We start from the raw sequence: 24,795 nt of genomic DNA, 5'->3' as shown, positions 1-24,795 counted from the left end.
CTTCACCCTCTTAGGTCTGAAAATGCCATGAAGGAATTTGGAGGAAGAGAGGCCCTGGCTGTTAGCCAGACGGACTATCTGACATGTGGGCAAGGCCGTCTTGGACCTTATAGCCGGGCTGAGCTGACATTCCCCAGCTGCTAGAGTGAGCCCCAAGAAACCGGGCAAGGGAGCACTCAGTCCACCCACAGAAGCTTGAGAAAGAATAAGAACACAGGAGTGTCGTCTAGGTTTTGGGGTGGTTTGTTACAGAGCATAGATTAACCAAAGCCCAGAGAAAGGAAGGACTCATTCAAAGTCCCACCCAGAGGGACTTGGACAGAGTCCAAGTCCGACTAGGACCAGGTTTTCCAGCTGCCCCCGAAAGCCCTTCCCACCAGCGTCATGAGGCCAAATTCACCTGCCCAGCCTGGGTAGATGTAAGTAAGCCCCCCCAAGCCCCTCCCTCCCCACCCCACCCCCCGACCCTACCCCCCCCCCCCCCCCCCCCGCTGCCAGTTACGGAGGTTTAGCTCCCACCCACACAGGGCTTTCCTGCCTATCATCTCTTGGGAGGGAGGAGTGATTCATCCATTCTACAGATGATGAAACTGAGGCCAAGAACAGATGGGTGACTTGCTGGCGGCTGCACGTCAGTGAAGTAGCAAAGCTCTGGTTCAAGCCCAGGTCCTCTGCAGCCGACTCAGGATCTTTCCCACTGGCTCCCAGGAAGGAGAATGGCAGGTGGTCAAGTCCCCTCCAGGGCTCATTGTCTTGGAAAGGGACACACACACACCACACACAGACACACTCACATCACGGTCTCTCTCTTATCTGTTCTTCCGTGCTTTTCATCTTCAACCAGCCTACCCCTAATGGACCATATACTTTATTAAAAATATATAGTTACAAACTCCATTGTCAATCTGGGCTGGACCCCGGGGATCTGGAGGGACCACAGGGAGGGATGGTCCTCATCCTGCCCCTCGGGGACCCGCCTCTGCACCCAAACCCAACATCCAGGAGCCAAGATGGCTGGCTTTGGGGACCAGCCTGCTGGGCGGGGGAAGGGGCTAGGCTCGCTGGGCCCGGGAGGGGGGCGGTTCACAGAGAGGGACTGCACCTCCTTGTCCTGCAGGTACGAAGGCGGAAGGCAGATCTGGTGCCTCCATCTCTCCATTTATAGATATTTACAAAAGAAAATCGAGAGCAACAGGTCACAGTCATGCAAAAGAAACGCCCCCCACCCTCCCTCCCCCCACACTAACCCCTGCCCACCCCAGAACCCCACGATGCCCACCCCCCCAGCAGTCCAGCCGCCTTCCCCAAGGTTCTGAGAGTAAAGGGGGCACGTCCTTGAAGTGTCAGTGGGAAAAAGGTGGTGGGTCTGGGGTCCCCGAGAGGCCAGTGGGTAGGCTGACAGGTCAGGGGTTATCCTGGGCCCTTCCCAGGCCTGGGCTCTGGAGTCACTGAGAAGGGCTTTCCCAGTCTCTGAAGCCCCCAGCTCCCTGCCGCAGGCCCGCGGAGCCAGGGTCAGCTCTGTCCTGAGTGTGGAGGGGGTGTCCCGGCATCCCACCCCCGGCAGAGGCTCTTGTGGGAAGTGATGAGGGCGGGGCCCGGAGGTCAGATGGCGGACTCCCTGCGGTAGGAGATGTTGTCCAGCGGGAGGGTGGCTTGGATGCGCTCCAGATCCAGGTGGCTGCCGAACTCCAGCATTCGGATGATGCCCGCCTCCTCCTTGGAGCCCGCCTCCAGGCCCAGGCCCGCGGCCACGGCAGCAGCGGCCGCCGCCTCCTCCTCCATCTCCTCTTCCTCCTGGCTCATGAGGGCCAGCTCGTTCTCGTAGCAGAAGGCACTGGGCGGGGGCGGCGGGGCGGGCAGCACGGTGATCTTGCTCTCCTGCAGCTCCCGGGCCGAGCAGCAGGGCGTGCCGGCCACCTCGTAGGTCTTGTGGAAGCGCGAGTAGTCCACCTTGTAGTGGCTCTTCTCCTCGAAGACCACGGGCTCGAAGCGGTGGCCCCACAGGATCTCGCTGGCCAGGTAGGAGCTGCGGGCCTGGGTGGTCATGGCGGTGGCCTCCACCATGCCCTCGAGGATGACCACGATCTCAAAGTCCTCCGACTCCAGCTCCTCCTTGCCCATGCCGTAGAGCGGGCTGTCCTCGTCAATCTCGTGGACGATGATGATGGGCGACACCAGGAAGATGCGGTCCAGGCCGATGTCGTAGCCCACGTTGAGGTCCCGCTGGTCCAGCGGCAGGTACTCGCCCTCCTGGGTCATGTAGGGCTTGATGAGCTGGGCCCGCACGTGCGCCTCCACGATGTGGCTCTTACGCAGGTTGCCCACGCGCCACATGAGGCAGAGCTTGCCGTCGCGCACCGAGATGACCGCGTGGTGGCTGAACAGCAGCGTCTGCGCCCGCTTCTTGGGCCGAGCCATCTTGGCCATGATGGTGCCGATCATGAAGGAGTCGATGACGCAGCCCACGATGGACTGCACCACCACGGCGATGACCGCCAGCGGGCACTCCTCCGTCACGCAGCGGAACCCGTAGCCGATGGTCGTCTGCGTCTCTACCGAGAACAGGAAGGCGCCCAGGAAGCCATTCACGTGCATGATGCAGGGCTTGGGGGCCGTCGGGGCCGCCGGGGCACCCCCTCCGGCCGCTGCCGTCGCCGTGGCCGCCGCTGCGGCTGCCGCCGCCGCCGGGCCGGCCTCCAGGTCGCCGTGGAAGAAAGCAATACACCAGAAGAGGAGGCCGAAGAAGAGCCAGGAGACGAGGAAGGCCGCGGAGAAGATCATGAGCATGTAGCGCCAGCGCGTGTCCACGCAGGTGGTGAAGATGTCCGCCATGTAGCGCTGCGACTTGTTGCTCAGGTTGGCGAAGTAGACGTTGCATTGGCCGTTCTTCTTGACGAAGCGGTTGCGGCGTTTCCGCCGGGGCACGTGGGCCTGCCCGTTGCGGCTGTGCCCGTGCATGTCCTGAAGCCGGCGTGGTCACCTGGGAAGACGCAGGGCCTGGGGAGAGGAGAAGCCGGACAGGTGAGATGCTGGCGCCCCGGGGAACCCCACTCCCACCCCACCTGGAGATGCTCAGAATGGGAGGAGCCTGGCCTGGGACCCAGGACCTCCTGGAGCCCCTGTGGGCAGAAGGTGGCAGGTAAGGTGCTTCTGAAGACAGGGAGGGAGTGTGGGGGCCTGAGCCAGCGCCTCCAAGCACCAGAAGCTGAGGCCACCAGGACGGCCCTCGTGCCGCTCCCTCCAACCTTTCCGGCCCCCCTGCCCCGTCTGGCGAGCTTCCTTCTTGGCTCCACCATCGGGTCCCCTACCCTGAGCAGAGGGAGCTGTGACCAGAGGGAGCTGTGACCGCTCCAGCCCCTGGTCACCTCCTGGGCTCAGCCCCTGCCTGCTTGGCCCTCTCTGGGGCAGGACATCCTCCGGAGCTGACCCGTAGAGCAGCCAATGGCCACCTGCGGCTTTGTACATGGACTCAAGATGAAATACAATTTTAACTTCAGTTCCCCACATTTCAAGGGCTCAGTAGCCACCTGTGGCTAACGGCTGCCGTGACCAGACGGAGTTGACAGAGGACATCTGCCTCATGACAGGAAGTCCCACTAGGCTGTGCTGGGACCCGTGGCCCCATGTCAGTTCCCGTCCTGTCCCCAGACCTGCTGGGAACAGAAGTGGGTGAAGACAGCAATGGTCGTGGTCAAGACGGAGGAAGGGCGAGCCCCAAGCTTTGGCTCCCAGGTAGGCATTGCAATTCCCATGTCACCGGTGAGGGAGCAGGGCTCAGAGAGGGGAAGTGACTGGCCCAAGGTCACACAGCTAGTGAGTAAATCCAAGCTCGGGTGTGTCTAGCCTTAGCCCGCAGGTGCTGTCAATACCTAAGGGCTCACGGGTCCGGAGGCAGAGGCAGACACACCCACTGCCTCATGGAGACACCTCGGAAAACTCATCTCCCCTCACCTGTAAAATGGGGATCAAAAGCCTGCCTCACAGGGCCCGAGGAGATAGTGGGTGCTCGGTTAGAGACAGCCACCCTCCTGCCCTCCTTCCCGCCTCTCCAGAGCAGGAGGAAGCTGGCGAGAGGCAGGCTTTGCCTGTCAGCCTCCTCAGCTGTGTTTCGGTGGAGGCGGCCCTCACCCCTCAGGGGCGGCAGGAGCACCAGCTGGGCCCACGGAGGGCAGACCCTCCCTTCACCCCTCCCCTCCACCGGGCTCAGGGAGAGAGAGGGAGAGAGGGTGCTGCCTGGGGCCCCAGCCACTGGCAGGGCTGGGCCTGGGCCTGGGCTCCCGGTAACGTTTTGGCCCAGAATTATATAAGGCTGGAAGTTTCTATTTTCTGTTCTATTCTTCTTCCTGATCTAATTGTGCATCTGTGGCAATGTTTATACACTTCCCTGCTCAGGACAACTCGGTTGCCGCAGCAACGGGTCCGCGCCAACGCTGAAATTTAGAGATCAACAGCCTGGTGCCTGCCTGTGCCTCTTCCCGGGAGAAACTCCCTCCCTCCGCCAGGCCTGGGGAGAGTCAGCCCTGCCCCCGCCCCCAGCCTCCCCCGCCATCACCCCCTCCTCTGGGTTCTTCTCCCTTCCCTGCCTTTGCTACCCAGGGGCCCGCAGCCCTGTGCTGAAGTCCCTCATCCACCGCATGATGTAGGGGCAAGTCACTTGGCGGCTGTGAGCCTCAGTTTCTTCATCTGGAAAATAGGACCAGTGAGACCCACGGGTCTGAAGATCTAACAGACAATGTGGGTAGGCAGTGCTGGCCCTTAGGAGGCCATAACTTTGGCTGGGAGCGCCAGGCCCTGTTTGCCACCTCCTCCAGAGGCCTAACAGCCAGGGCTCCAGGTGGGAGCCCTGAAGAAAGTGGGGGCCAAGGGCACCTTCTAGTTTTCTAGAAGGAGGTCTTTCTTCACTAAATATCTCCCCCTCTCTGCTCTGTCCCGCTGTCCTGAATGCCTCCAGTAGCACCAAAGAAGGAACCAGAAAGCGCTTACTTCGAGACCCTTCTTTTATAGCTGAGGCCAGGAAGTGCAGACCAGGAATGGATTTGCTCAGGGTCCCAGGGTGAGGCAGAGGGGACCAGCCCGAGCGGGGGGCTCCTCATTCCCGCTTCAGGGCTCCTGGGAGGGAAAGGTGCTCCTGGAAAGAGAAGCCTCCTCCCCTGAGGGGTGGGGGTAGAATTTGTTGCAGGAGAAGGCTCTTTATGGGGCTCCCACTCTCTAGGAGGGCCCAGGGCTGAGGGCAAGGGAGATGGTCCCCACATGTTCTAGGCTGCTGGCCTCGCTCACCAGCGCTGTCCACTTTCCCCGGGTCCTGGGCGGGAGCGGCAGGATCAGTCGGGCCCCAGGCTCCAGGTTCGGCCCTGAGGCTCTGCATGGCCCCACCCCCCCAGCTTCAGCCCTCACCCCCAGCCCCTGCCCATCCCCACAAGCCTCACATCTCAGCCCAGTGGGGGCACAGCTGGTCCTGCACCCCTGCATCTGCTCTGCTGGTCACAGCAGTGTTCTCAATCAAGCCTCTGTGACATTCCAGGCCCCGGGCCCACAGCTCTGCTCCGCCATGCCCAGCCATGCTCAGAAATGTCCGCTCTGGGGCCAATGGGAAAGCTGTCCCCAGACCCATCGCCCTCCGCCACAGAGGAGCCTGTGTGCTGCCTCTCCCTGCCTGCAGGGACCCGTTCAAGTTAGCGAGCGCTCCTGTCCCCGCTGACTCCTGTGGCAGGAACGACAGGCTCACCTGGCAGGGCACGGGCTGACCCACACTGTGCCCGACCGAAACCTGGAAAGTATGAAGCTTGGCATCGTGCTTTCATGTGACAGCCCTGGGAGATGGCCAGGTTTTTTGTCCCTTGTTTGTCACAAGGGGCTTCCTGGTGAAGGCCCAAGGACAAAGTGCCCAAGAGAAGGGGCATAGGTGGTCCCAGAAGGGAAAGAAGCATTGACCACTGGGGACCACCCTGGATACAGGTGTTCTCGTGGGAAGACCGTGTCCCCAGGATCTTGTCTACAATGAAACCGTACTTTTCCGGAAGGCAAAGAGCTGGTCTTCATTCTCTTCCAGCAAGTGTGCCAGAAAATGAACACACCCGGGAGAACTCGGTTTCAGCCCATTTCCCACGGTGGAGGCTCCGGGAGGCCGGGCCCCCCTCACTGCCTCGCCGTGTGACCTTGGACAAGTCCTTCCCCTTCCGGGCCAGCTTCCTCGGCCGGTCGCTACCCTTGATCCTGAGTGTATCCCACGACTCTTTTCATGGTCATCTTGGGGAAAGGACCGGGGTGGGAAATGCTGGCTACACTCAATCTCCTTTCTTGGCAAAGTGAAAGAGGGAGGTGCTGGGCCATTTACCAAACTTTTTTCTTTTCCTTTAATTTAACGGTGCTGTCAATGTCCCAAATCTGGAGCCCCTAGTCCAGACCTCACTAGACAACTAGAGAAACTGAGGCCAAGAGCGGGGTGGTAGCACATGGAGGCTGTGGCTAGCCAAGAACCTTCCGGCCCCAGAGAGATGGTAAAGGTGACCACCAGGGATGTCAACTCGCTGTCACCATTGCGAACCTGCTCCTTCCAGGGGAGGGCTGGACGCCCTGCCTGCCATGGGTCCAGAGCAGGCAAGATAAAGACCCCACACCTGTCATTAGGTTCTCCTCTGATTTTGTGACACCGAATGCCCCCTTTGCCCACAACTCCCTTTGCCAAAGGAAAGCTGATAAAGTGACAGCAGCCCCAGGGGGGACTCCGGCAACCCCGGCCGACTATGAGGACACCTCTCCCCGTGTGCACCCACCCCATGCCCCGGAGAATCGCTGGTGGCTCAGGGGCATGTCACCCTGGCCCCCAGCCCAAAAGGCAGCACTTCCTGAGTCTGGGCCAGCCAGGCAGGAGGAAGGGGACACAGCCAGCCTACAGGGCCTTAATGCTTGTCGTTGTTACTAGATGGGACAATAGAGGAGGTGAAGTGACTTGCCCAGGGTCACACTGCTCAGCCCTGGGGCCCAGCTGAACCTATCGCCCTTCTCTTCTCGAAGGCTGCTGTCAGGGAAGGAACCTTCTGGAAGTGTCAGCTCCCTGCCTGGTCTATCTCCCCGAAGCGTCACTGCAAGCCTCTGTTTACTTAACAAGTATTTATTAAGCACCAACTGCAGCAACAAGCAGGGTTATTATTTCTTTCCCCAGCTGAAAAATCACAGGCCGGGGGTGGGGGGAGTAAGGATGAAGATGGGGGTGGCCCAGCAGAAACGGCAAAGCTGGGATTCCCGCTCCGGTCTGGCTGGCTCCAGCTCCCTGGCTCACCCTGGCCCCCAGTCTCCGGGTTGGGCTTCCTTCGCCTCCCACAACGCCCCGCCCAATATGGATCCCTGGGGTCTCTCCGCAGCCCCCACTCAGCCCCAACCCCAGCCGCTCTGGTTTCTAATCTTCCCTGACTGCCCTGCCAGCTGCAGCCCTGCCTCCTCTGAGCCCCTCGGCTCCCCCTGCCTGTCTGCTCCTTGTCCGCTGTAGGAGAAGAACATGCTGGCTAAGCCCTGTGTTCGGGTGGCAAGACCTGGCCCTCAGTCTCAGCTCTGTCATGTCCTAGCGTGTCCTCTTTGGACCTCAGTTTCCTCATCTGCAAAGTGGACACGATGGCACTAGTACCTACTTCCCCAGACCCCCATTGAGCCAAGTGTGATAACCACCAGGAATAGAAACACGGGCTGGGACCTCCACAGGGCTTTGCAGGTGGAATGCATGGAATGGGCAGATGCTGGTGGTGGTGATGACGGTGATGATGATGATGATGGTGGCGGTGACACCGGACTGGGGACTGGAGGCGGGAAGCCCCACGTCAGGTCCTGGCTTCACTAACTGCTCCAGCCAGGTGCTCCCTCTGCGAAACGGGAGACCACATTTGCTCCCTGGAAGGAGAGTGGGAAGATGGAATGAAACACGGCGCCTGGCACAGAGTCTGAAATAAGGCGGGGGAGCTGGTGGGTGTTCCTGAGTCCCATCAGCCCCATTCATCCTTGAAAGCCTCTGGGGCTTGGATGGGGAGGCTGACTCTTCTCCTAAGAGAGGGAGCGGGCCCAGGGCCATAGAGGTGAGGCACAGCGAGGCGGGGTGAGGGGCTAACTCAGTGCACCCAGGTCAGGTTCTAGAAGGTGGGAAGATTTCCCTGGGGGACATGGAAGGAATTCACACCATTGTCCCCTTTCCCAGCCTCCTGAGGAGCCCAGGGCCTGCCCGTCCTCCAGCCCTGACTGAGGCCTTTTAGGCCCGAGCAGCCTGGTTTCGGTGAAGGTTCACTCAGCTCGGATACACAGGGCTTTGCACGGGGGTGGAAAAGGGCTTGAGGCCTGGCAGCTGAGCTGTGCTCCTCAATGAGTAAAAGGGAGCCAGAGATGGATCTAGCCACGGGGGAAATCGGGGGAGCGAGTCCCCTCCGCACAGCCCTCTGAGGGCCCCTGTCCTGCTCCTCAGCCTCCAGGAGGTCTGACTATCTCGTCTTCATGAGTCTCAAGAGCCCACACCTTCCCCCTGCCCTGGTTTTGACCCAAGTCCAAAGTGGACTCTGTACCACTTTCTGCCTGTGTGACCTTGGGCCAATTACCAAGCCTCTCTGGTCCCCGCACTCATCATCTCTCTCTAGGTGAGGCTAACAATAGCCCTTACCTCATACAACTGTGACGAGGAATAAACAGGACGGTACACGTCACGTGCCGAGCACAGCGTACGTGGTTGCTAAGTAGCACGGGTCACCCCTGGGTCTGACCAGTCCTTCCCGTGTCCGCCTCCCCCTGAATCTGAACCACAGCGCCCTGCACCCATCACGTGGCCCTGCCCCGGTTGTTTTTTCCCCCGCAGCAGCCCAGGGAGCAGCCACACAAGGACAGTGGCCACCCTCTCCCGAGGTGGGGGCTGGGCTGGAAGTGGGAGCAGTCCCGCCTCCTCTGGCAGATCCCCTTGACCTCTGCGAGCCCGAGTGTCTTCACTCGCGAAGGAACGCGGTCATGCCTACCTCCCTCGGCCGTCGTGAGGGTCAGATGCGGATTGCCAGGGGCCAGAGGGGTGCGGGCCAGAGTGCGTGCTCACAAGCGCCGCTCCTCCCTCACACGTTCCGTGCCCTGGCCGCCGGCGTGACATTGCAAACCCCACGCGGAGCCCTGAGCGTTCGCTTCCTCTGTGGCGGCCCTCATCTGAGTGCTTTACGCTGATCAATTCCTGCCCTGCTCACCGTGACCTCAAAGGAAGTTACCATTATGATCCCTACTTTAGAAGGAAGAAAACGAAGGCAGAGAGAGGTGCAGCAACTTGTCCAAGGTCACACAGCCCATTAGGGGTGGAGCCAGGTTTTGGACACAGGCGGCTGAGGCCAGAGCACGTTCATTAGATGCCTGACTCCCCTGGCCCAGGGACACATGGCCACATCGCACTTTTCTTCCACTTAGGAAATGTTTATGAAGCCCTACTATGTGCCAGGCTCTGTGAGTCAGTCCTCCTGGGAGAGGAGAAGCTGGGCATAGGGCCAGTTAGGGCCAGGACCCGGGACCTGATTGCAGGGCCAGACACACAGGAGACTCTGGGCTCCCAGGGGGGCTCTGAGCACTGTGGGGTGAACTGACTCATTCTTCCAGCTCTACACCCCAACCCCCAACTTTCCGGCCCAGCCACTAAGCCAGCAGGTGAACAGGCTCAGAAAGTAAGTTCCCGGGAATGTCCAGAGAGGCCTTCTGGTCACAGCCAAGTGGCAGGAGCTCGTGGCCGCAGGACCCAAGGGTCACTGGTTCAACCTGCATCCGTGCCCCTTCTTGCCCAGCCAGTGCCTGGTTCCTGCCCCCACAGACAGCCCCACAGGAACCACCTCGATTGGCCTGACAGTCCCACCAAAGGGACTGTCCCCAAACACCTGTGCCCTTCTCCTATACAGGGATTGGAAAGTGAGAGCAGATCCCTGGAGGCTCCTATTTTCCAGGACAATCTCAGCTCTCCTTGGTGGTAGGATTCAACCCCCTGTGCTCTACCCCCACGGCCTCACTGTGGCTTCTTGGGGTTCTGTCAGCTGGGTGCATTCTTCCTCCAAAGTTACTCGGTCAGTAACTACTTAATCACACTCTTGCCGTGGGTCAGACCCAGGCGTGGACTCGCCCAGCTTATGGGTCAGCCAGGGAGAGATGCTGCGCACATTCTAGCATCTGCACAGCGGGGTGGTCAGAAATGGAGATAAGCTGCTTGAAGGAAACATGCTGCGATTGTGACAGAGAGGACAAGGGACTCTGGTTTGGTGGGGATCCCCTAGGGCCTCTTTGAGAAAGTGACATGGGAATTAAGGTCTGAGTAGTGACTGGGAGTCAAGTCGGGGAGGAAAATTGTGTGTCTGTGTGAAAGGTGGGGTGTAGAACATTCCAGAAGGGGGTTGGCGTGTCGAGAATCTGCAGCAAGTCCACTTGGTGGGAGGGAGGTGAGCAAGAGGAGGGAGAGCAAACTTGCCCAGGATGAGGCCCCCAGAGGTAGGGGGTGGAAGGGGTTACGAGTGTCACCCTCACAGCCACAGGACACAGGCGGGCAGACACTGGGGTTTTACCTGGTTAGATTTTTCGAATTTTTATATGAAATTTTTAAGACAAATAGGAATAAATAATAATACAATAAACCCTTGTGTATCCTCCACCAGGTTTAAGAAATAAAACCTCCTCAGGGTGCCCAGGGGGCTCAGCTGGTGAAGCGTCTGATTCTTTACATCAGCTCAAGTCTTGATCTCAAAGGGGCGCCTGGGTGGCTCAGTGGGTTAAAGCCTCTGCCTTCAGCTCAGGTCATGATCTCAGGGTCCTGGGATCGAGCCCCGCATCAGGCTCTCTGCTCAGTGGGGAGTCTGCTTCCCCCTCTCTCTCTGCCTGCATGTGATCTCCCTCTGTCAAATAAATAAAATCTTAAAAGAAAAAAAAAAAAAAAGTCTTGATCTCAGGGGCATGAGTTCAAGCCCAGCACTGGGCCCCATGTTGAGCGGAGAGTCTACTTAAAAAAAGAAAAAAATATACCCAACCTTACTTGTGTGGCTCCCGTGGCTCCCCCACCCTGGTCTGGCCTCAGAGGCCTCCACTGTCTGGGCCTGAGGCACCCACGGGGGTAGAGGTGCTGGGGCCCCGCACGGGGTCGGTGCATGCAAGGCCCAGACGGTGGCCTGTAGGGTACAGAGGCGGGTTGCACAGGCGGCTGGGAAGAGGGGTGCTGGGAACAGGCGCCAACGGGACGCTGCAGGAGGACCCAGGTTAAGGAGTGATGGTTTCCCCATGTGTGGTGGCCGCGGGATGTGCAGGTGGAGAAGCCGCAGGCCGTTGCACCCCGAGGTCGGGATGGAGACGGCTGATGCTGACCACCTGTGGCAGCGTGGGAAGCTGTGCAAGTGGCTGCAGCCACCTGGGGCAGAAATGCTGGGGAGAAGAGCAGAGGGCCCCCAAACCGCTGGGCATCCCCGGCAGGTGGCCCAGGACCAGGCACAGCAGCGCCCGGATAGCAGGGCCCCGAAAGCCAGGAGAAGAGGGGTTCCAGCAGAGCTGCCTGGTGACCCCCGACCAGCCCAGACCATGTGAGGCCGGCGACCCCTCAGCCCTTTTCTACTCGGATGCTGTCCGTCCCCAGCCACCAAGTGAGGACAAGGGCGCCGAAGAAGGCAAGGGGCTCGGGATAGTCGCTGCAGTGGGCCAGGGACAGGAGCAGAAGTGGCCTCGGGACAGCCCATGTCCAGGACATGTGCCCCAGCTGGGGAAGGGGTTGGGCATGGAGATCACCACCCCAACCTCGCTCCCGCAGCAAACAAGCCCACAGGAGCCGGGGCTGACAGTGCGGGAGAGGGTCTCCCAGAGCCATGGTGGGGGGCAGGGCATGGGGGCTGACATCTGTTACCCACACCGGCGCAGGGTTCCCTGGATTCTCCGATGGGCCTCACGAGAGATGGGGGAAGACCAGAGGAGCAGGGAAGGCGAGTCTGAGCCAAACCCCAGGCTGACTTCCTGCCTCGCCCTGCGTGGCCCTGGGTGGCTTCAGAGAGCCATGGGACTGCCTGCGACACTTGGGTGCTCTCCTGGGACCCTAGCCCGAAGACAGTCACGTGGAGGGGGGAGCCGGGCCCCTTGTCTGCCCAGCCTGGCCCGGAGGCAGCCCGATGCCATTGGAGAATGGCACACCCCACGGCCGGCGCAAAAGAGGAGGGAGCCCTGGAAGGAGCCATGTGGGTCTTCAAGATGTGTCTTTTAGCAAAAAAAAAAAAAAAGAAGAAGAAGAAGAAGAAGAAAAAAAAAAAAAGGCAACAGTGATGAACATTGAGTATAGTATCTACCATTTGTGGAAAAAAAGGAGAGAACGAAATTTATAGACACACATATTTGCTTGTCTGGGCTTGTCTGTGGATGGAGCCCCAGGAAGCTGGTGACACTGGCTGTCTCCGGGGAGGGGAAGCAGGTGGCTGGGGATGGGTGGGAGGAATTCTCACTGTATTCCTGTTTGTGTCTTTTTAATTTTAGAGCCGTATGAATGTATTACCTACAGAAAAAAAAGACACATAGAAGGCTTTAAAATTAGTGCGTACATATGTGTATTTTTCTGAAAAGGCTTAGAGCATTCATAAGGTCCTCAAAAGGGCCTGTGATCCCAGGAAGCCTGAGAACGCTTCACTTCGGTGCTGTGCGGCCACGGGAAAATGCCTTGACTTCTCTGAGTCACATCCATAAGATGGTGAGGAATAACGCCCACTTCGTAGGCATGCTGTGAAGACGAACCACGGGGGTGGACGGTAAGAGTTTATAAACCGTAAAGTGCAGGAGCCCTTCTTGAAGGGGCTGAGGGTCACCTCCTATCCTCTCCCCGGCCAATCGCCGTAATAACGGTAGAACGACTAACGCTGAGTGTCCACGGTGAGCCAAGCCCGGTCACAACTTTGATCCTCACCCTGGCGATGGGTGCTGTCACTCTCATCCTCACCGGGGTTCAGGAGCTTCCCCAAGAAGGTGAACTAGGGGGCTGGGGGCCGGGGGCTGGACACCGGCCCCCCACTCTGTCTACCCAGCCCACAGTGCTCCGCCTGCTCCAGGCCACGCCACGACCACACAACTCTTCCCCAGCCGCCCCCCGCCACCTCTCCCCCTGCAGTCCCACATCCACAGGGGCTGAGGACCCCCGGGGCCCCTCCACTTGGAGCTCTTGGGACTTCCTACCACACGGCCCTGGCCTGTTCCCCACCCCACCCACCCCTCTGCCGCTCGGGCCTTTCTTCTTGTGCCTTGAACACAGCAAATTTATCCCTCTCTCTGGTCTTTACACCGGCTGTTCCTTCTGGTTGAAAACCTCCCAGACGTCACTGCGAACACCTTGCTACTGTTCAGGTCTGAGTCAGAGGCTGCCTCCTCCAGGAGGGCCCCGGGAGCTCTCCGTCTGCGGCATTTCTCCCAGCCAAACCCATTTCACGTACAATTACCGTTAAGTGCCGGGATCTCGAACCTCTGCTTCACCCCAGAACCCCGGCGCCCGGCACGTAGTAGGCACTGATCAAACACCCGATGACCGATAAAGAAACATGATAATTTCCGTTGTCATCATTCCCTTGGGGGACCTAAGCAGGGGCTATGACAGCGTGTGATCAGGGAGGTGCTATTTTTGTCGTCGTAGTCAGGGAGAACTTCCCCGCCGCGGAGGTGGTCTCTGAGTGGAGGCCAGAAGGAGAGTCTCAGTGGCACTGGAGCGAGTGACTGACAACGGCAGAGGCCTGGGGCCTTTGCCTCTGCCTCCCACAGAGCCCGGGCTTCTCCAGCTTCTCTCCGAAGGGGTCCCCCAGGTTGAGGGGGGAGTAGGGGGTCCCGGATTCACACCCAGGACTCTACGCCCATAAGAGAAGCTCCAAGGACTAGGGGGGAGGGGGGGAGGTCCAGGCAGGCAGACAGGTCTCTGAAGGCCCAGGGACAGGGGTAGGAACACTCAGCCCCTGCTCCTGCCCCAGACTTCCAGCTTAGCCCCAGACCGGAGTGACTGTCCCTATGGGGAGCCGGCTATACCAGGAGGAGTGCAGTGTGCTTACCGTCCCGGCCATCTGTCCCACTGGTTCCTGAGGCCAGAGACTCTCAGACTCCATTCATTCATTCACTACCCTATACCTGTGCTGAGCTGGAGTGGCCTCTGTCCCCCTGCCTAGTGTGTCCGCAGCACAGGGTGGCGCCTTCCCCAGGGGAAGCTCTGTACCTCCCCGTGGAATGAAGGACCGTTTATTGAGCACCTACTATGTGCTGGGGGAGGGGAGAAGAGAGTAAGACAAGACACAAGCCTGCTTGGCTGAGCTCCTTGTGTTAACATGTGAGGACAGAAGGTGAGGGGTTCCCAAGGCCAGAGGGTTTAGAGAGAGGTCCCCAGGAAAATGTGGGGAGAGCGGGAAACACAAAGAGAAAGCAGGCCTGGGTTCCCAACTGGGCTGATGTGGGCTGGGTAGAGAGTGGGCCCGGGGCCATGGGGTGGGGTGGCTGACTGGGGGGCTTCACAGCCCCGAGCAAAGTGGGCTACTGGGCCAGGGAAGGGAGATCTGAGGACAGGAGTGTGGAAATTCTTGGACAAGAGGCGTTCTTAGAATTCTGGGTACTTATATTCTAGCATCCTAGAAAAAAAGGGGACCTGCGCACCTCAGCCTCTGTGAGTGCTCTAGGATTTCTAGACAGGGCGGGAGCTTTGAAACTTTCTGACCAAGACCCAGATTAAAAACAAACACATTGTACATTGTTACTCATTATACAACATATATATTTTTAAAAAGGTAACGAGAGCATTGCAAAATAATGCCCTCATTACATACCAAGGATTTCACATTTTCTTTTTTATTTTATTAAAAAAATAAGTAGTGAGCTCACTCAGTTCATTTCACAGCCACTAATGGATCAGGACCTGCTCATACCCTGAAGAACACTGTCCTGCCCGGTGCTCAGGAGCCCTGAGCTGGCTGAGACGGGGGATCTAGGGTTTGTCTATTTTCTTTTCTGGTGTCCCCTGGGGCTGGGGCAGGGCGTGGTGGGGGCACAGGCCTCTAGGGCTGGTCTTGAATCTGCAACTGCCCATGCTAGGACCATGGGCTTTTTGGAGGGCACAGCTGTTGGGAGAGTTGTTGGAGGTCATGATGGAATGCTTGGCACAGACTGTTAGACCCTTAGGGTCACGGGACCTCCATACTGTGGCCCAGACAATAAGGGCTCTGGGTTCTGGGTCTGATCCCTTTCTCTGGCCCTGTGTTAGAACCTGCCGCCATCCCCCTAGCAGATGTCGTTCAGCAGCTGCTTGCACACCTCCCATGTCAGGGGGCTCACTCCCTCTCCAGCAGCCCACTAGAGTGTGGGGAGTGAGGCTCTGCCATGCTATTCGGGCAGCTAATATCTGTAAATCCCTCCCATGACTGGCTGTCCGTCCGTTCTCCTCTCTCCTAGCCTGTCAGCCCAGGGACCCGAGCCAGCTCCAGCATGAGGCCATGCCCGCGCTCTGCCCCACCAGGCTGCTTCTCCTCCCTGTTGCCCAGTGTCTGGGGGATGGCTCTGAAACCCAGCCAGAGAGGCTCTTTCCAAGGTCAGGTGGCCTGAGGATTTGCAGCTGCACAGCCTAGCGCTGGGGCTCAGCCAGCCCTGCCCCCACCCAAGCAGGTCTGGAGGGTTCGGCAGAGAGTTCGGGCGCTGACAGCCAGGACAACTAGAGAGGCAGCGTCTGAAGGGGGTGGCCAGTGTGCGCGGGGGCTGGAACCTGGCAATCAGCAGGAGTCGCCCCTGACTGGTCGGGCCATACAGTGGCTCCTGTCACCTGTCACCGACGGGCTGCATTACATTCAAAGCTCATGGATCTTCCCAGCAACCCACAGATGTAGGGGCACAAGCCCACCCCACAGGTCAGGGGATGGAGGCTCAGAGAGGTAAATCTGCTGCCCAAGGCCACACAGCCTCTCAGGGGTGGAGATGGACTTGAACCCAGAGTTGTTTCCCCTCCACAGGGCTCAGCTGGGACTATGGAGTCCAGAGGAGAGACGCCTTTGGGGAGCAGGGGGAAGCTAGCTCCCCTCTGGGAGGGAATGAGCTGTTTCCCTGAGAGCAAAAGCCAATTAGTAGAACCATCTACCTATGTTCTACATTAGTAGAACCAATAGGTATCCATTAGTAGAACCTTCCAGACATAGTGGGCTGCCCCAGGACATGGTGAGCTCCCCACCGAGAGGGTGTTGGGAGCTCTGATACGCCTGTGTCCGAGTGACGGGGCCCCCTCTGCTCTCTCCCGCCTTGTTGCCCATGACCAGGCCACCTCCAGCTCCGTGCCTGTCGCCTCCCCTAGAGGGTCCCATGGAGTTTCCCAATCACTGGCCCCCGCAGCTGTGCCCTGGGCTGAGTGGCCCCTTTACTGTCACAGGGCAGAGGGCTTGGACTTCTCAGGCCTACAGTGAGAGTCTGGAGTAGAGGCTGACATTGGGCAGGTAGGGGAGAGACTTCGCTGGTGTGGAGGAGGGAGTCTCAGAGGCCAGACGGTAAAAGCTGGCGCCAGTTCTGCCACCAAATCAAGGCTGGGCAAACTCCCTCCTCAAGGCCTCAGTCTCCCCATCAGTAAAATGGGTTTAGTCCCTCACAGTCATGTACCCCCTCCTCCCTGGCCCAGCTCAGGTCACCTCCTATCTGGCAGCCCAGGTAGACCTGGGGCACACTCTGACAGCAGACAGGGCAATAAAAGGGAAAAGCCAAGCATATCCCATTGGAGAGGTTCCCAGGGGTACAGTGACCCAGTCAAGGTCACGAGGCATAAAGGGGGGTGGAGCTGGGATTCAATCCCAGGCCTGCCTGACTTCCTTGTTTAGCTGCCCCAGCTGTGACCCGGGGAGGGGGCTGTCTGCTGCCCCTTTTCTCCCTCCAGTCTGGGGGTTTCCCAGAGGGCGGCTTGAAGAGAACTGGCTCTTCCCTCCCTCCTCTAACCGCTCCCCGCAAGATAGGGAGAGTCTGAGAGAGGGGGCAGGTGCTGGCAGTCCCAGGGGTGGGAGGCAGAGGAGTCAGGAGCAGCTCTGGGCCAGTCCAGCCCCAGCTCTGGCACCATTGCTGTGTGACCTTGGGTGATTCACTGTGGGTCTCTGGGCTCAGTTGCTCCATGTCCCAGCAGAGTCTGGGAGAAAAAGCAGTTACAGGAGCAGATGGGGTCACCAGAAAACACTGGGGAGAGTTTTCCCCATCTTCCCAGGCCCAGCGGGGCCTCTGCTCAACTTGCACTCCCCATGTCCAGCCCCATCTCCCCTCTGCCCTTCCACAGGCCCCTGCTGGGTCCACCTGAGCAGGCCTAGCCCAAAGCTCCCAGCTGATAGGGCCATGACCATGACCACACCTTCTCCCTACACCACTCCAGCTGGGGTGCAGACACCAAGGACCACCTGTCTTGGTAGCCTTTCTCCTTGACCTGCCGATGTCCCCCAAGGACACTTTGCCCCCCATCGGCCCACTGAGACTGGACACTCCAGCTGCCGGCAGGAAAGTCAGTCAATCACTGGCTGGGGGGTGGGTCACAGGGAGGAATGGGGGAACTGGCGCCGGGAGATTCAGGGGATCCCCAGGCTGGAAGAGATGCATGTTTCCTCCTTCCTCAAGCTGAATGGATGGTCCCAGAATGGCTGGACCTGGGCGCATTCCAGCAGGACAATGGTACAGGGCTGTCTCTACCTGCTGGACCTTGGGCAAACTCGGGCTTCTAGCCGAGCCTCAGTTTCCCCAACTGAAAAGTGGGAGTGATGGCCCTTGCAGGGTGGCAAGGAGGACTCAGTAAAACCATGGATACAAAGCCTAGCCTAGAGCCTGGCACGAGGGGGCTTGTCCCCCTTCCAGCCGCAGGACCCCCAAGAAAACCTCCCTGTCCACCCAGCCACCGAGCGTCAGCACCACCTCCCCGAGCAGCCGGGCCTCTGAGTGTGCGTGTGAGGGCGTGTGTGAGAGAGCTGTGCGAGTGTGTGCCAGAGGGCAAGAGAGTGTGCGAGCGTGTGTACTGGGAGGACTGAGGCGGGGGTGGGGGTGGGGGAGGGCGCCAAAGGGCGGGGGTGGGGGCAGCGCCTCATCCCAGCACTCCCCTCCCCCATTTGCCCACCTGCATGTCCTGAAACAGAACAGTGGTCTCAGAATCAAGCAAAACCCACCAGCTCAAACCTCATCCAGCCACTTTCTATTTGTGTCCCACCAGCCACTCCCCCTTGCTGGACCTCAGTGTCCCCTTCTGTAAACAGAGAGGACCGCGGAGGTCCTGAGGCGCCCGGCTTCACCTTAGGGACCAGAAAGTGGGTGGCAGGGGCAGGAGGATCCCAGGCCTTTGAGAGCAGGGGGAGTGGGGGGCTGAGACCCAGAACCAGCTGGAGCGCGAGCCCACCCTGCCCCCCATGCTGCACCCCACCCACCACCCCACGAGCCCCGTGTGTGCGCGCCGGCAGGAGCGCGCGTGTGTGACTCAAGGTCTATTCATAGCTGAGCTGCACCAGCTGCGGCGTCACAAGCAGAGGGGCCTCAGCCCGTATTATTATTTCAATTACCATCTGAATTAAAAGTTTGAGCAGCGATCAGCCCACGTAGCAAGGGGAAGAGGGAGCAGGAGAAAAATAAAGATGAAAAGGAGAAGAAGGGCTGCGCCCAGAGATTTCCCCCCCACACCCCAAGGAGGGCTGAGTCGCCCCGGAGGCTTAAAGGTTATGCCAACCTCCAGGATTCCTGCCTGCCCCTTGCCTTGGGGCCCCGGGTCCTTGTGGGGATGGGAGGAGCACTTTGAGATGGCCGCGCTCTGGGATCACCCAGTCCAGATTCTCCCTCGCTCTGGCCAGCACAGCACAGCAAGCTCGGAGAGGGTGGGGAGCGGACCTAAGGTCGCATCTGAGCCACACCCCAGGCTGCAGGCGCCAAGCTCCTCCTCTCCTGCCAGGCAGGTCCCACCCACAGGTTCCCCGTGACCTCACAGGGCAGACGAAACTGACATCTGTGGGTGGCGCTGGGGTAGGACCAGGGAGGACAGAGGTGGACCAGCTGTCCCTGCTGGTTTCTCTTCCTGCGCCCTCCTCTGCATTCCCGAGGCAGAGTCCCCTGCCTGCAGCCAGCACTCTCAGCCCTCTGCCAGACCGCCAAGCAGTCGGCCCCTCCGGTCCCAGACCTCATACCACCGTGGGCCCAAAGGACCCCCTGACCCACCAGGGTGGGGAACAGACGCCCCCCCAGCCCAAATCTGACTCTCTGGGCACCTTTGAACAGGTCCCTCTTTGTCCCTCTGCTTTAGTCTTTCCCCTTGAAAGTGAGTTCTTCCTTGGGTGCTTGTCTGTATCCATGTCTTCAGAATGGAGCCCCCCCAAAGATCATTGAGGGGGCATCGTGCTGTGGGGGCAACACATTACCTCCTGCCGAACCCCAGCCCAGGGGAGGGACTTTTTCCATTCTTTTCTCAAGGAAGTCCTAGGGACAGCCCCCCACCCGCACCCCCCCCCATCAGACTGGCCCGATGCAAATCCAGACTCATCCACTCACTTCCCTGATGTGTGACCTTGGGCAAATCACAGACTCTCTGAGCCATGGCTCCCCCGTCTGTAACACGACATTGCACATTGCGGGGCTGTTGGGAGGATTACAAGGGAAAGCCTTTGCAAAAAGCTCCTACCCCAATGCCTGGCGTAAGGATGTGAGTTTCCTTGCTGGAAGGCGCGTAAGTGACTGGTGCTGCCCCCCCAGCCTCTCCTGGGATATGAAAGACTCCTGGGATTTTGGAGGTGGAGATGTCAAGCACCCTCACCCATAGGACAGAATTATTGGCAGGTACTTACCTGGTTCTACTTAAATAGCTCTGGGGATGAGGAGCTCACTATCTCACAAGACATCCTCAGAGGCTCCCTGTCTTTCTCTACCTCCAGCTCTGGGAATCTTCTAGAAAGGGCCATAATCTTCTAGCTTAACCCCAAATCTAGCCTGTCCCTCTACCTCCAGCTCTGGAAATCTTCTAGAAGGGGTCATAACCTTCTACCTTAACCCCAAATCTAGCCTGTCCCTGCCCGGGACTGCTTGGGACTCGCTTTAAAATGAGCCCCAAAGGGAGCTCTTCAAGTTTACCGAACAGCAGATGGGATTAGTGCTCAGGGATGAGAGGAGCCAGGGAGGAATCAGGGAGAACAGAAGAGGCCAAACTGAGAACTGGGCCCTCCAAGCTCCTGAGTCCTGCTCTGGTCCACAGGGTGTGGATCTGCCTGTTTGCCCACCTACTTCCAGGGAGGGCTGAGAACCAGGGCCCCGGGTTTGGGCCCCAGCTCTACTCCCTCTACCCCCAAACCACTACTGTGACTTTGCGTGGGGGTCTACATCTCTCTCTGGGCCTCAGTTTCCACTTTTGTAAAATGAGTACAACCAACCAGTGAGTTAAATTCCAAGCCTTCTGTCCCTATTGGGCTACTGTCCCCACCCCCTTACCCCCCGCCCCCCCCCCCAGCCCAGCATGCAGGGAGCCACCAGGCCCCTGAGGGTCTGGGGGTTCAGGGCCAGAGACCCCATCTCTTCCCCTGTCTCTCACCTTCGCGTCCACTATCTCTTTCCCATCTCGTGCCTTTGAGGGTTCTCTCGTCCCCATTTGACAGGTGAGGAGACGGAAGCATAAGGAGGTCGAGTTACTTGCTGAAAGTCACAGAGAACCATTCAAAACTCCGGACTCCTCCTCTGTGCCCAGGAGAGCAGCAGGGCTCAAGGGCATCTCTTCCAGGAGACTCACCAGGATCTCGAGTGGCCAACTGCTCTCCACACAGATGTAGACACTGTACAGGGCATGGGGTGGGGGGTGGGGGCTGCCCAAGGTCACCCAGCGAGGCAAGTTCAGATCATCCTGAACTTAGGCTCCCTGCCTCCCAGGTGCCACCTAGACCCGGGGGACAGCAACGTGGTCTGACCTCCCAGCCCTGGCCCTGGGATCTTTCCAAGATCGGAGCCCTCTCCTGCCTCAAGGCCCTGCTTGGCTGCTCCTGGAAGCCCCCACCACCTGGGACTGAGGCGGCAAGAGTGAGCAGGAAGATGGGAATGAAAGTTGAGGGTTGGCCGCTTGCCCCCCGGCCCTCCGTCCCTCCCTCTCCTCGTGCAGGGGGAGCGGCAGTGATGTAATGCAAGTAAGCTGCTCGGCTTTGGTCCCGGTGCCAATCTCAGAAGAGAGACGACAGATTGCGTGAGCCAAATTTGGCATCCTAGGGGGGAGAGGCATGAAAAGTGGAGATGTGGAGGAGAGAAGCGAGGAGCCTGGGGAGGTGCGGGAGAAGCCCCCCTGCCCGGCAGACCCCGGACTCACCACCTCACCTTCCACCCTGGCCCCCTGTCCGCCCAAGCCCACCTGACCTCGGGGTCCCTTCCTCACTCTGAAAGACCAGCCTGGCTCCTCCCTGGACCCTCTAGCCCCAGGACTGCCAGTCCCGCCCGCCCCCCAACACACCGCTCCAGCTCTGTTTCCCACCGCCACTAGTCTCCTGGTTACCGTGTTGCTGGCTGTCATGTCGCTTACATGTCCTCGTGACTCAGTGGTCCCCGCAGAGGGGCCCCCTCCTCCTCACACCCCCCTCAGCACTCGCCCCCGCCTCCCCCAGATCCACATTAAGAACCAACCCGCCCTGTAAGCCTACACTGTTCCTCCTCCCCTTCCCTCTTATCCTAAGCTAAGAAATCTTTCCACAGCATCTCCTGGAGCTACTTCATTCTGGGTTCTGCAAATGTCTAAGAACCTACTATGCTCCAGGCTTTTGCAAGCTGCTTTCAGAAACCTGACATGGTCTGTAAATCACCTGGCAAACCAGTGAAGTCAGTACCAACATCCCCATTCTCCAGTTGAAGACACTGAGGCCCAGAGGGGTCAAATCAGCTGCCCAAGGTCACCCAGCAGATACTCAAGGCCAGCTCCTTCCGTTCCCAGTCACCCCAGAGGCTTTTTTTTTTTTTTCCTTCTGGGAGAGGAGCTTCCTTTTCAAGGGTAACCATAGGTTCCCGAGGAATAGCTCCCAAGGCCCAGAACCTCCTCTAATTTCTGGACACTCCCCTTCTTGGTCAATCCTCTATTTGAGGCTATCCTCTCTCCCCATTAGCTGTCCACCTTCCCAAAGGTAAAATGAGTCCTTACCGCTGTCTGCCCAGCACTTTCCCCAGCCCGTGAACAGCCCTCAGCTCATTTGAGCTCTTGGAGGTCAGTGGGGCAAAGAGCTATGTCCTCATTCCATAAATATGGAAGTGGAGGGTCAGGGAGGACAGGGACTTGCTCACGGTGCTGGTCCCCCTGCTAGGGAGCTGAGTTCCAGAAGCCTGAATGTAGGGTAGGTGAAGCCCACTTCCCAGTGTGGAAAACTCCAGAAAGAGCCCTCCTCCCTGTGGAGAACGGTCGAACGTTCTAGGCTCAGCCCTCCAGACTCCAACTTGGATATGGGTCAGCTCGACGGCCAATAGCCTTTGCTCCTGCCATGTTGCACCCCAGGCCTGATCCTACCACCTCTTCTGTCTCCTGTTCCTCTCATCCCAGGCCAAGGCAGGGCCACACTGTGGCTCTCAGGCCCCCAAAACTCCTGCATAGCTCCCCAAACTCTGGAAGCCTGGGAGGTCATAGGACTGTATGTGGGAAGCAGAACAGGCATTTCTCTCGCTCTCTCGCTCTCTTGCTCTCTCTCTCTCTCTATCTCTCTCTCACACACACACACACACACACACACGGGTCTGACTCCTCTCTGGGTCTGGCACACATGGCCCTGGGACCTCCATCCCTCAGCTCCCCGTTCCCTCAACCTGCTGCTCAGCACCCAACTGGTCTGGAGGCCCTGGCTTGCCAACTTCGCCAGCCTGCCCGGCCTCTAGTCCCTCCGCCACACTCCCACCGGCCATCTCCCCACATTCTCTCCCCCTCTTAGAGCCTAAGCTCTGGAGGCCGAAGTGGGATGTTGACACCACGGGGAGGCAGGCAAGTTTCCCTGCTCAGGGGCTCATTCAGACCTCTCTTTCCTTGGGGCTCTCCTGTAGGGACAGAAGAGCAGTCTTTGCCTCTCTCCACAGCCTCTGTCTCTAGCTCTGACATGTGAACCCCCTCGTGGATGGATCCCTGCCCACCCACCCGGGGATCACCTGGCCCAAAGCCGGCGCTCAAAGCAGGAGAGGTGGGATGTTTTCCGACAAAATCAGAGGGCCATTTGCAAACAGGTTGCAGCTGGGGAAGTGGGAAGGGGACCCCCCCACACCCTTTGCCACGAGTCACCTGCCTTGAAGCTCCTCAGAACCCGCTGACAACTGGGGGTGGGTGGAGGCAGGGAAAGGTCGCGGCCGGGGCAGGAGGTCAAGGCCTCTTCTACCCACCCGTCTCCGCCTTTCCGGCCACTACCCAGACCTTCACGCTCCCGACGGACCGACGGACGGAGAGACAGAGCTCGCCAGCTCCCAGGGAGTCGCTGGACCGCGCGGAACGCGCGCCTGGCGGCGGAGACCCGCGGGATAAGGCGCGGAGCAGGCGGGGCTGACGGCTCCCACCGCCCCCCGCCCTCGACGGGACACACAGACACGCACGCGGCGGGACAGACAGACGGACAGCGCCAGCGGTGGGCACGGGCCCGGCTTACCGCGGGGCGGAGAGTCCGACGAAGGTCCAGGAGGCGGCGAGCGGGCTCTACATCCCACGGCGCGGTCGGGCGGGCGGCGTCCCGGGCGGGGAGAGGGGACTCCCGGGGCCCCCTCCCCGCGAACTCGGCGGGCCGGCGCCGCCCACCCTCCCCGGCTGCCGATGGGTCTGTCCGTCGGTCTCCGGGTCTCCGCGCCTCGGGGCCGTCCCGCGCCGCTCCCCGCGGGCCGCCCAACTTTCAGCGCTGCCCCGCGCCGCGCCCCCGGCGCCGCCTGGGCGTCAGCATCGTCGGGCCGGGCCCCGGCTCAGAACGCGGGTGTCCGGGGGCCCATGGCTCTCGACCGCCCGCGCGCGCGCCCCCCGCCCCCGCCGCAGCCGCCCGCCCTCCGCCGCACCCCGCTGTTCTCGCGCTGTCACTCCGCGCTGTCTCCGCGCCCTGCGCTCCGCTCCCTGCCCCGCGGCGCTCGCCTCCGGCCCCGGCCCCGAGAACCCCGCAGCCGGCCGGACCGCGATCCGCTGCCTCCCACCCCGGCTGCCCTCCACCCCCGGGTCTCCGTCCCCCTGTCCCTCTGCCTGTCTCCTCTGTCCCCGTGCGAGTCTCTCCGTCTCTCCCTGCGGGGTCTCGATCTTCTGCCTGCCGCCCTCCCAGTGTCTCCCCTGCCTCCCTCCGCCTCTGCCCTGGCTCTCTCCCCTGCGCGTCTCTATCTGTCCTCCTCCCGGTCTCCGTCTGTCCTTCTCTGTCTCTCTCTCCCTCCCACTCTCGGTGCGGCCCCCGCTGTCTCGGACCCAGGCCCGCGCCTCCGCCGCGTCCCCGGCTCGCCCGGGAGCCCGAGCTCCCGCCGCCCGCGGCGCGCAGAGAACTCCCAACTCGCGGCACGCCGCCCCGCTTTGCGAGACTTTCGCCCCTCCTCACACGTGACCCGCGCCCCAGTGCGGAGGCCGCGTGCCCCCACCCCGCCCCGGGGCCCCGGACGGCCCGCCTGGCCCCGCCTGGCCCCTTCCCCGAGGCCCAGTGGGTCTTCAAACCCCCTTCGGTCGGCTGGCCGCGCGGGGCAGGGCCGGGGGCTGGGGGCTGCGGGGCCCCGCTCCTACAGCAAATCCTGCCCGGGTTTTCCTCCTCCCTCCAGGAGCGCTCCTCCCAGAACCCATTCCGAGAATCCGCTCCCGGGTTTTCTAGCCCCCAGGGGCAGGTCGGTAGGGTTCCTCTGGACTGGGAAGGGGTGGGT

General features: G+C 60.2%; 1 protein-coding gene across 3 annotated transcripts; it reads right to left on the bottom strand.

Moving 5' to 3' along the window:
• Positions 1 to 852: 852 nt before the first annotated feature.
• KCNJ4 (potassium inwardly rectifying channel subfamily J member 4) lies at positions 853 to 24,486 on the bottom strand. 3 transcript variants are annotated; one of them, XM_032346280.1, is made up of 3 exons: positions 23,571 to 24,486; positions 20,519 to 20,619; positions 853 to 2,997 (listed from the first exon to the last, which is right to left on the bottom strand). In XM_032346280.1, the coding sequence occupies exon 3, from the start codon at positions 2,956 to 2,958 to the stop codon at positions 1,603 to 1,605; it is 1,356 nt and encodes a 451-aa protein (XP_032202171.1). In that variant the 5' UTR covers positions 2,959 to 2,997; positions 20,519 to 20,619; positions 23,571 to 24,486; the 3' UTR covers positions 853 to 1,602. The 3 variants fall into 3 exon arrangements, with proteins under 3 accessions (XP_032202171.1, XP_032202170.1, XP_032202169.1); XM_032346279.1 differs by lacking the exon at positions 23,571 to 24,486 and adding an exon at positions 20,714 to 21,247; XM_032346278.1 differs by lacking the exon at positions 20,519 to 20,619 and having other exon boundaries at positions 23,571 to 24,485.
• Positions 24,487 to 24,795: the final 309 nt, after the last annotated feature.

The sequence above is a fragment of the Mustela erminea genome, chromosome 6 (genome assembly GCF_009829155.1).
Source record: "Mustela erminea isolate mMusErm1 chromosome 6, mMusErm1.Pri, whole genome shotgun sequence".
Lineage (NCBI taxonomy): Eukaryota > Metazoa > Chordata > Mammalia > Carnivora > Mustelidae > Mustela > Mustela erminea.
This window is presented reverse-complemented; position numbering and strand designations above follow the sequence as displayed.

Excerpts from the sequence above, each read along its gene's own strand:
- KCNJ4 (XM_032346280.1), bottom strand. The coding sequence starts at position 2,958 with ATGCACGGGCACAGCCGCAACGGGCAGGCCCACGTGCCCCGGCGGAAA.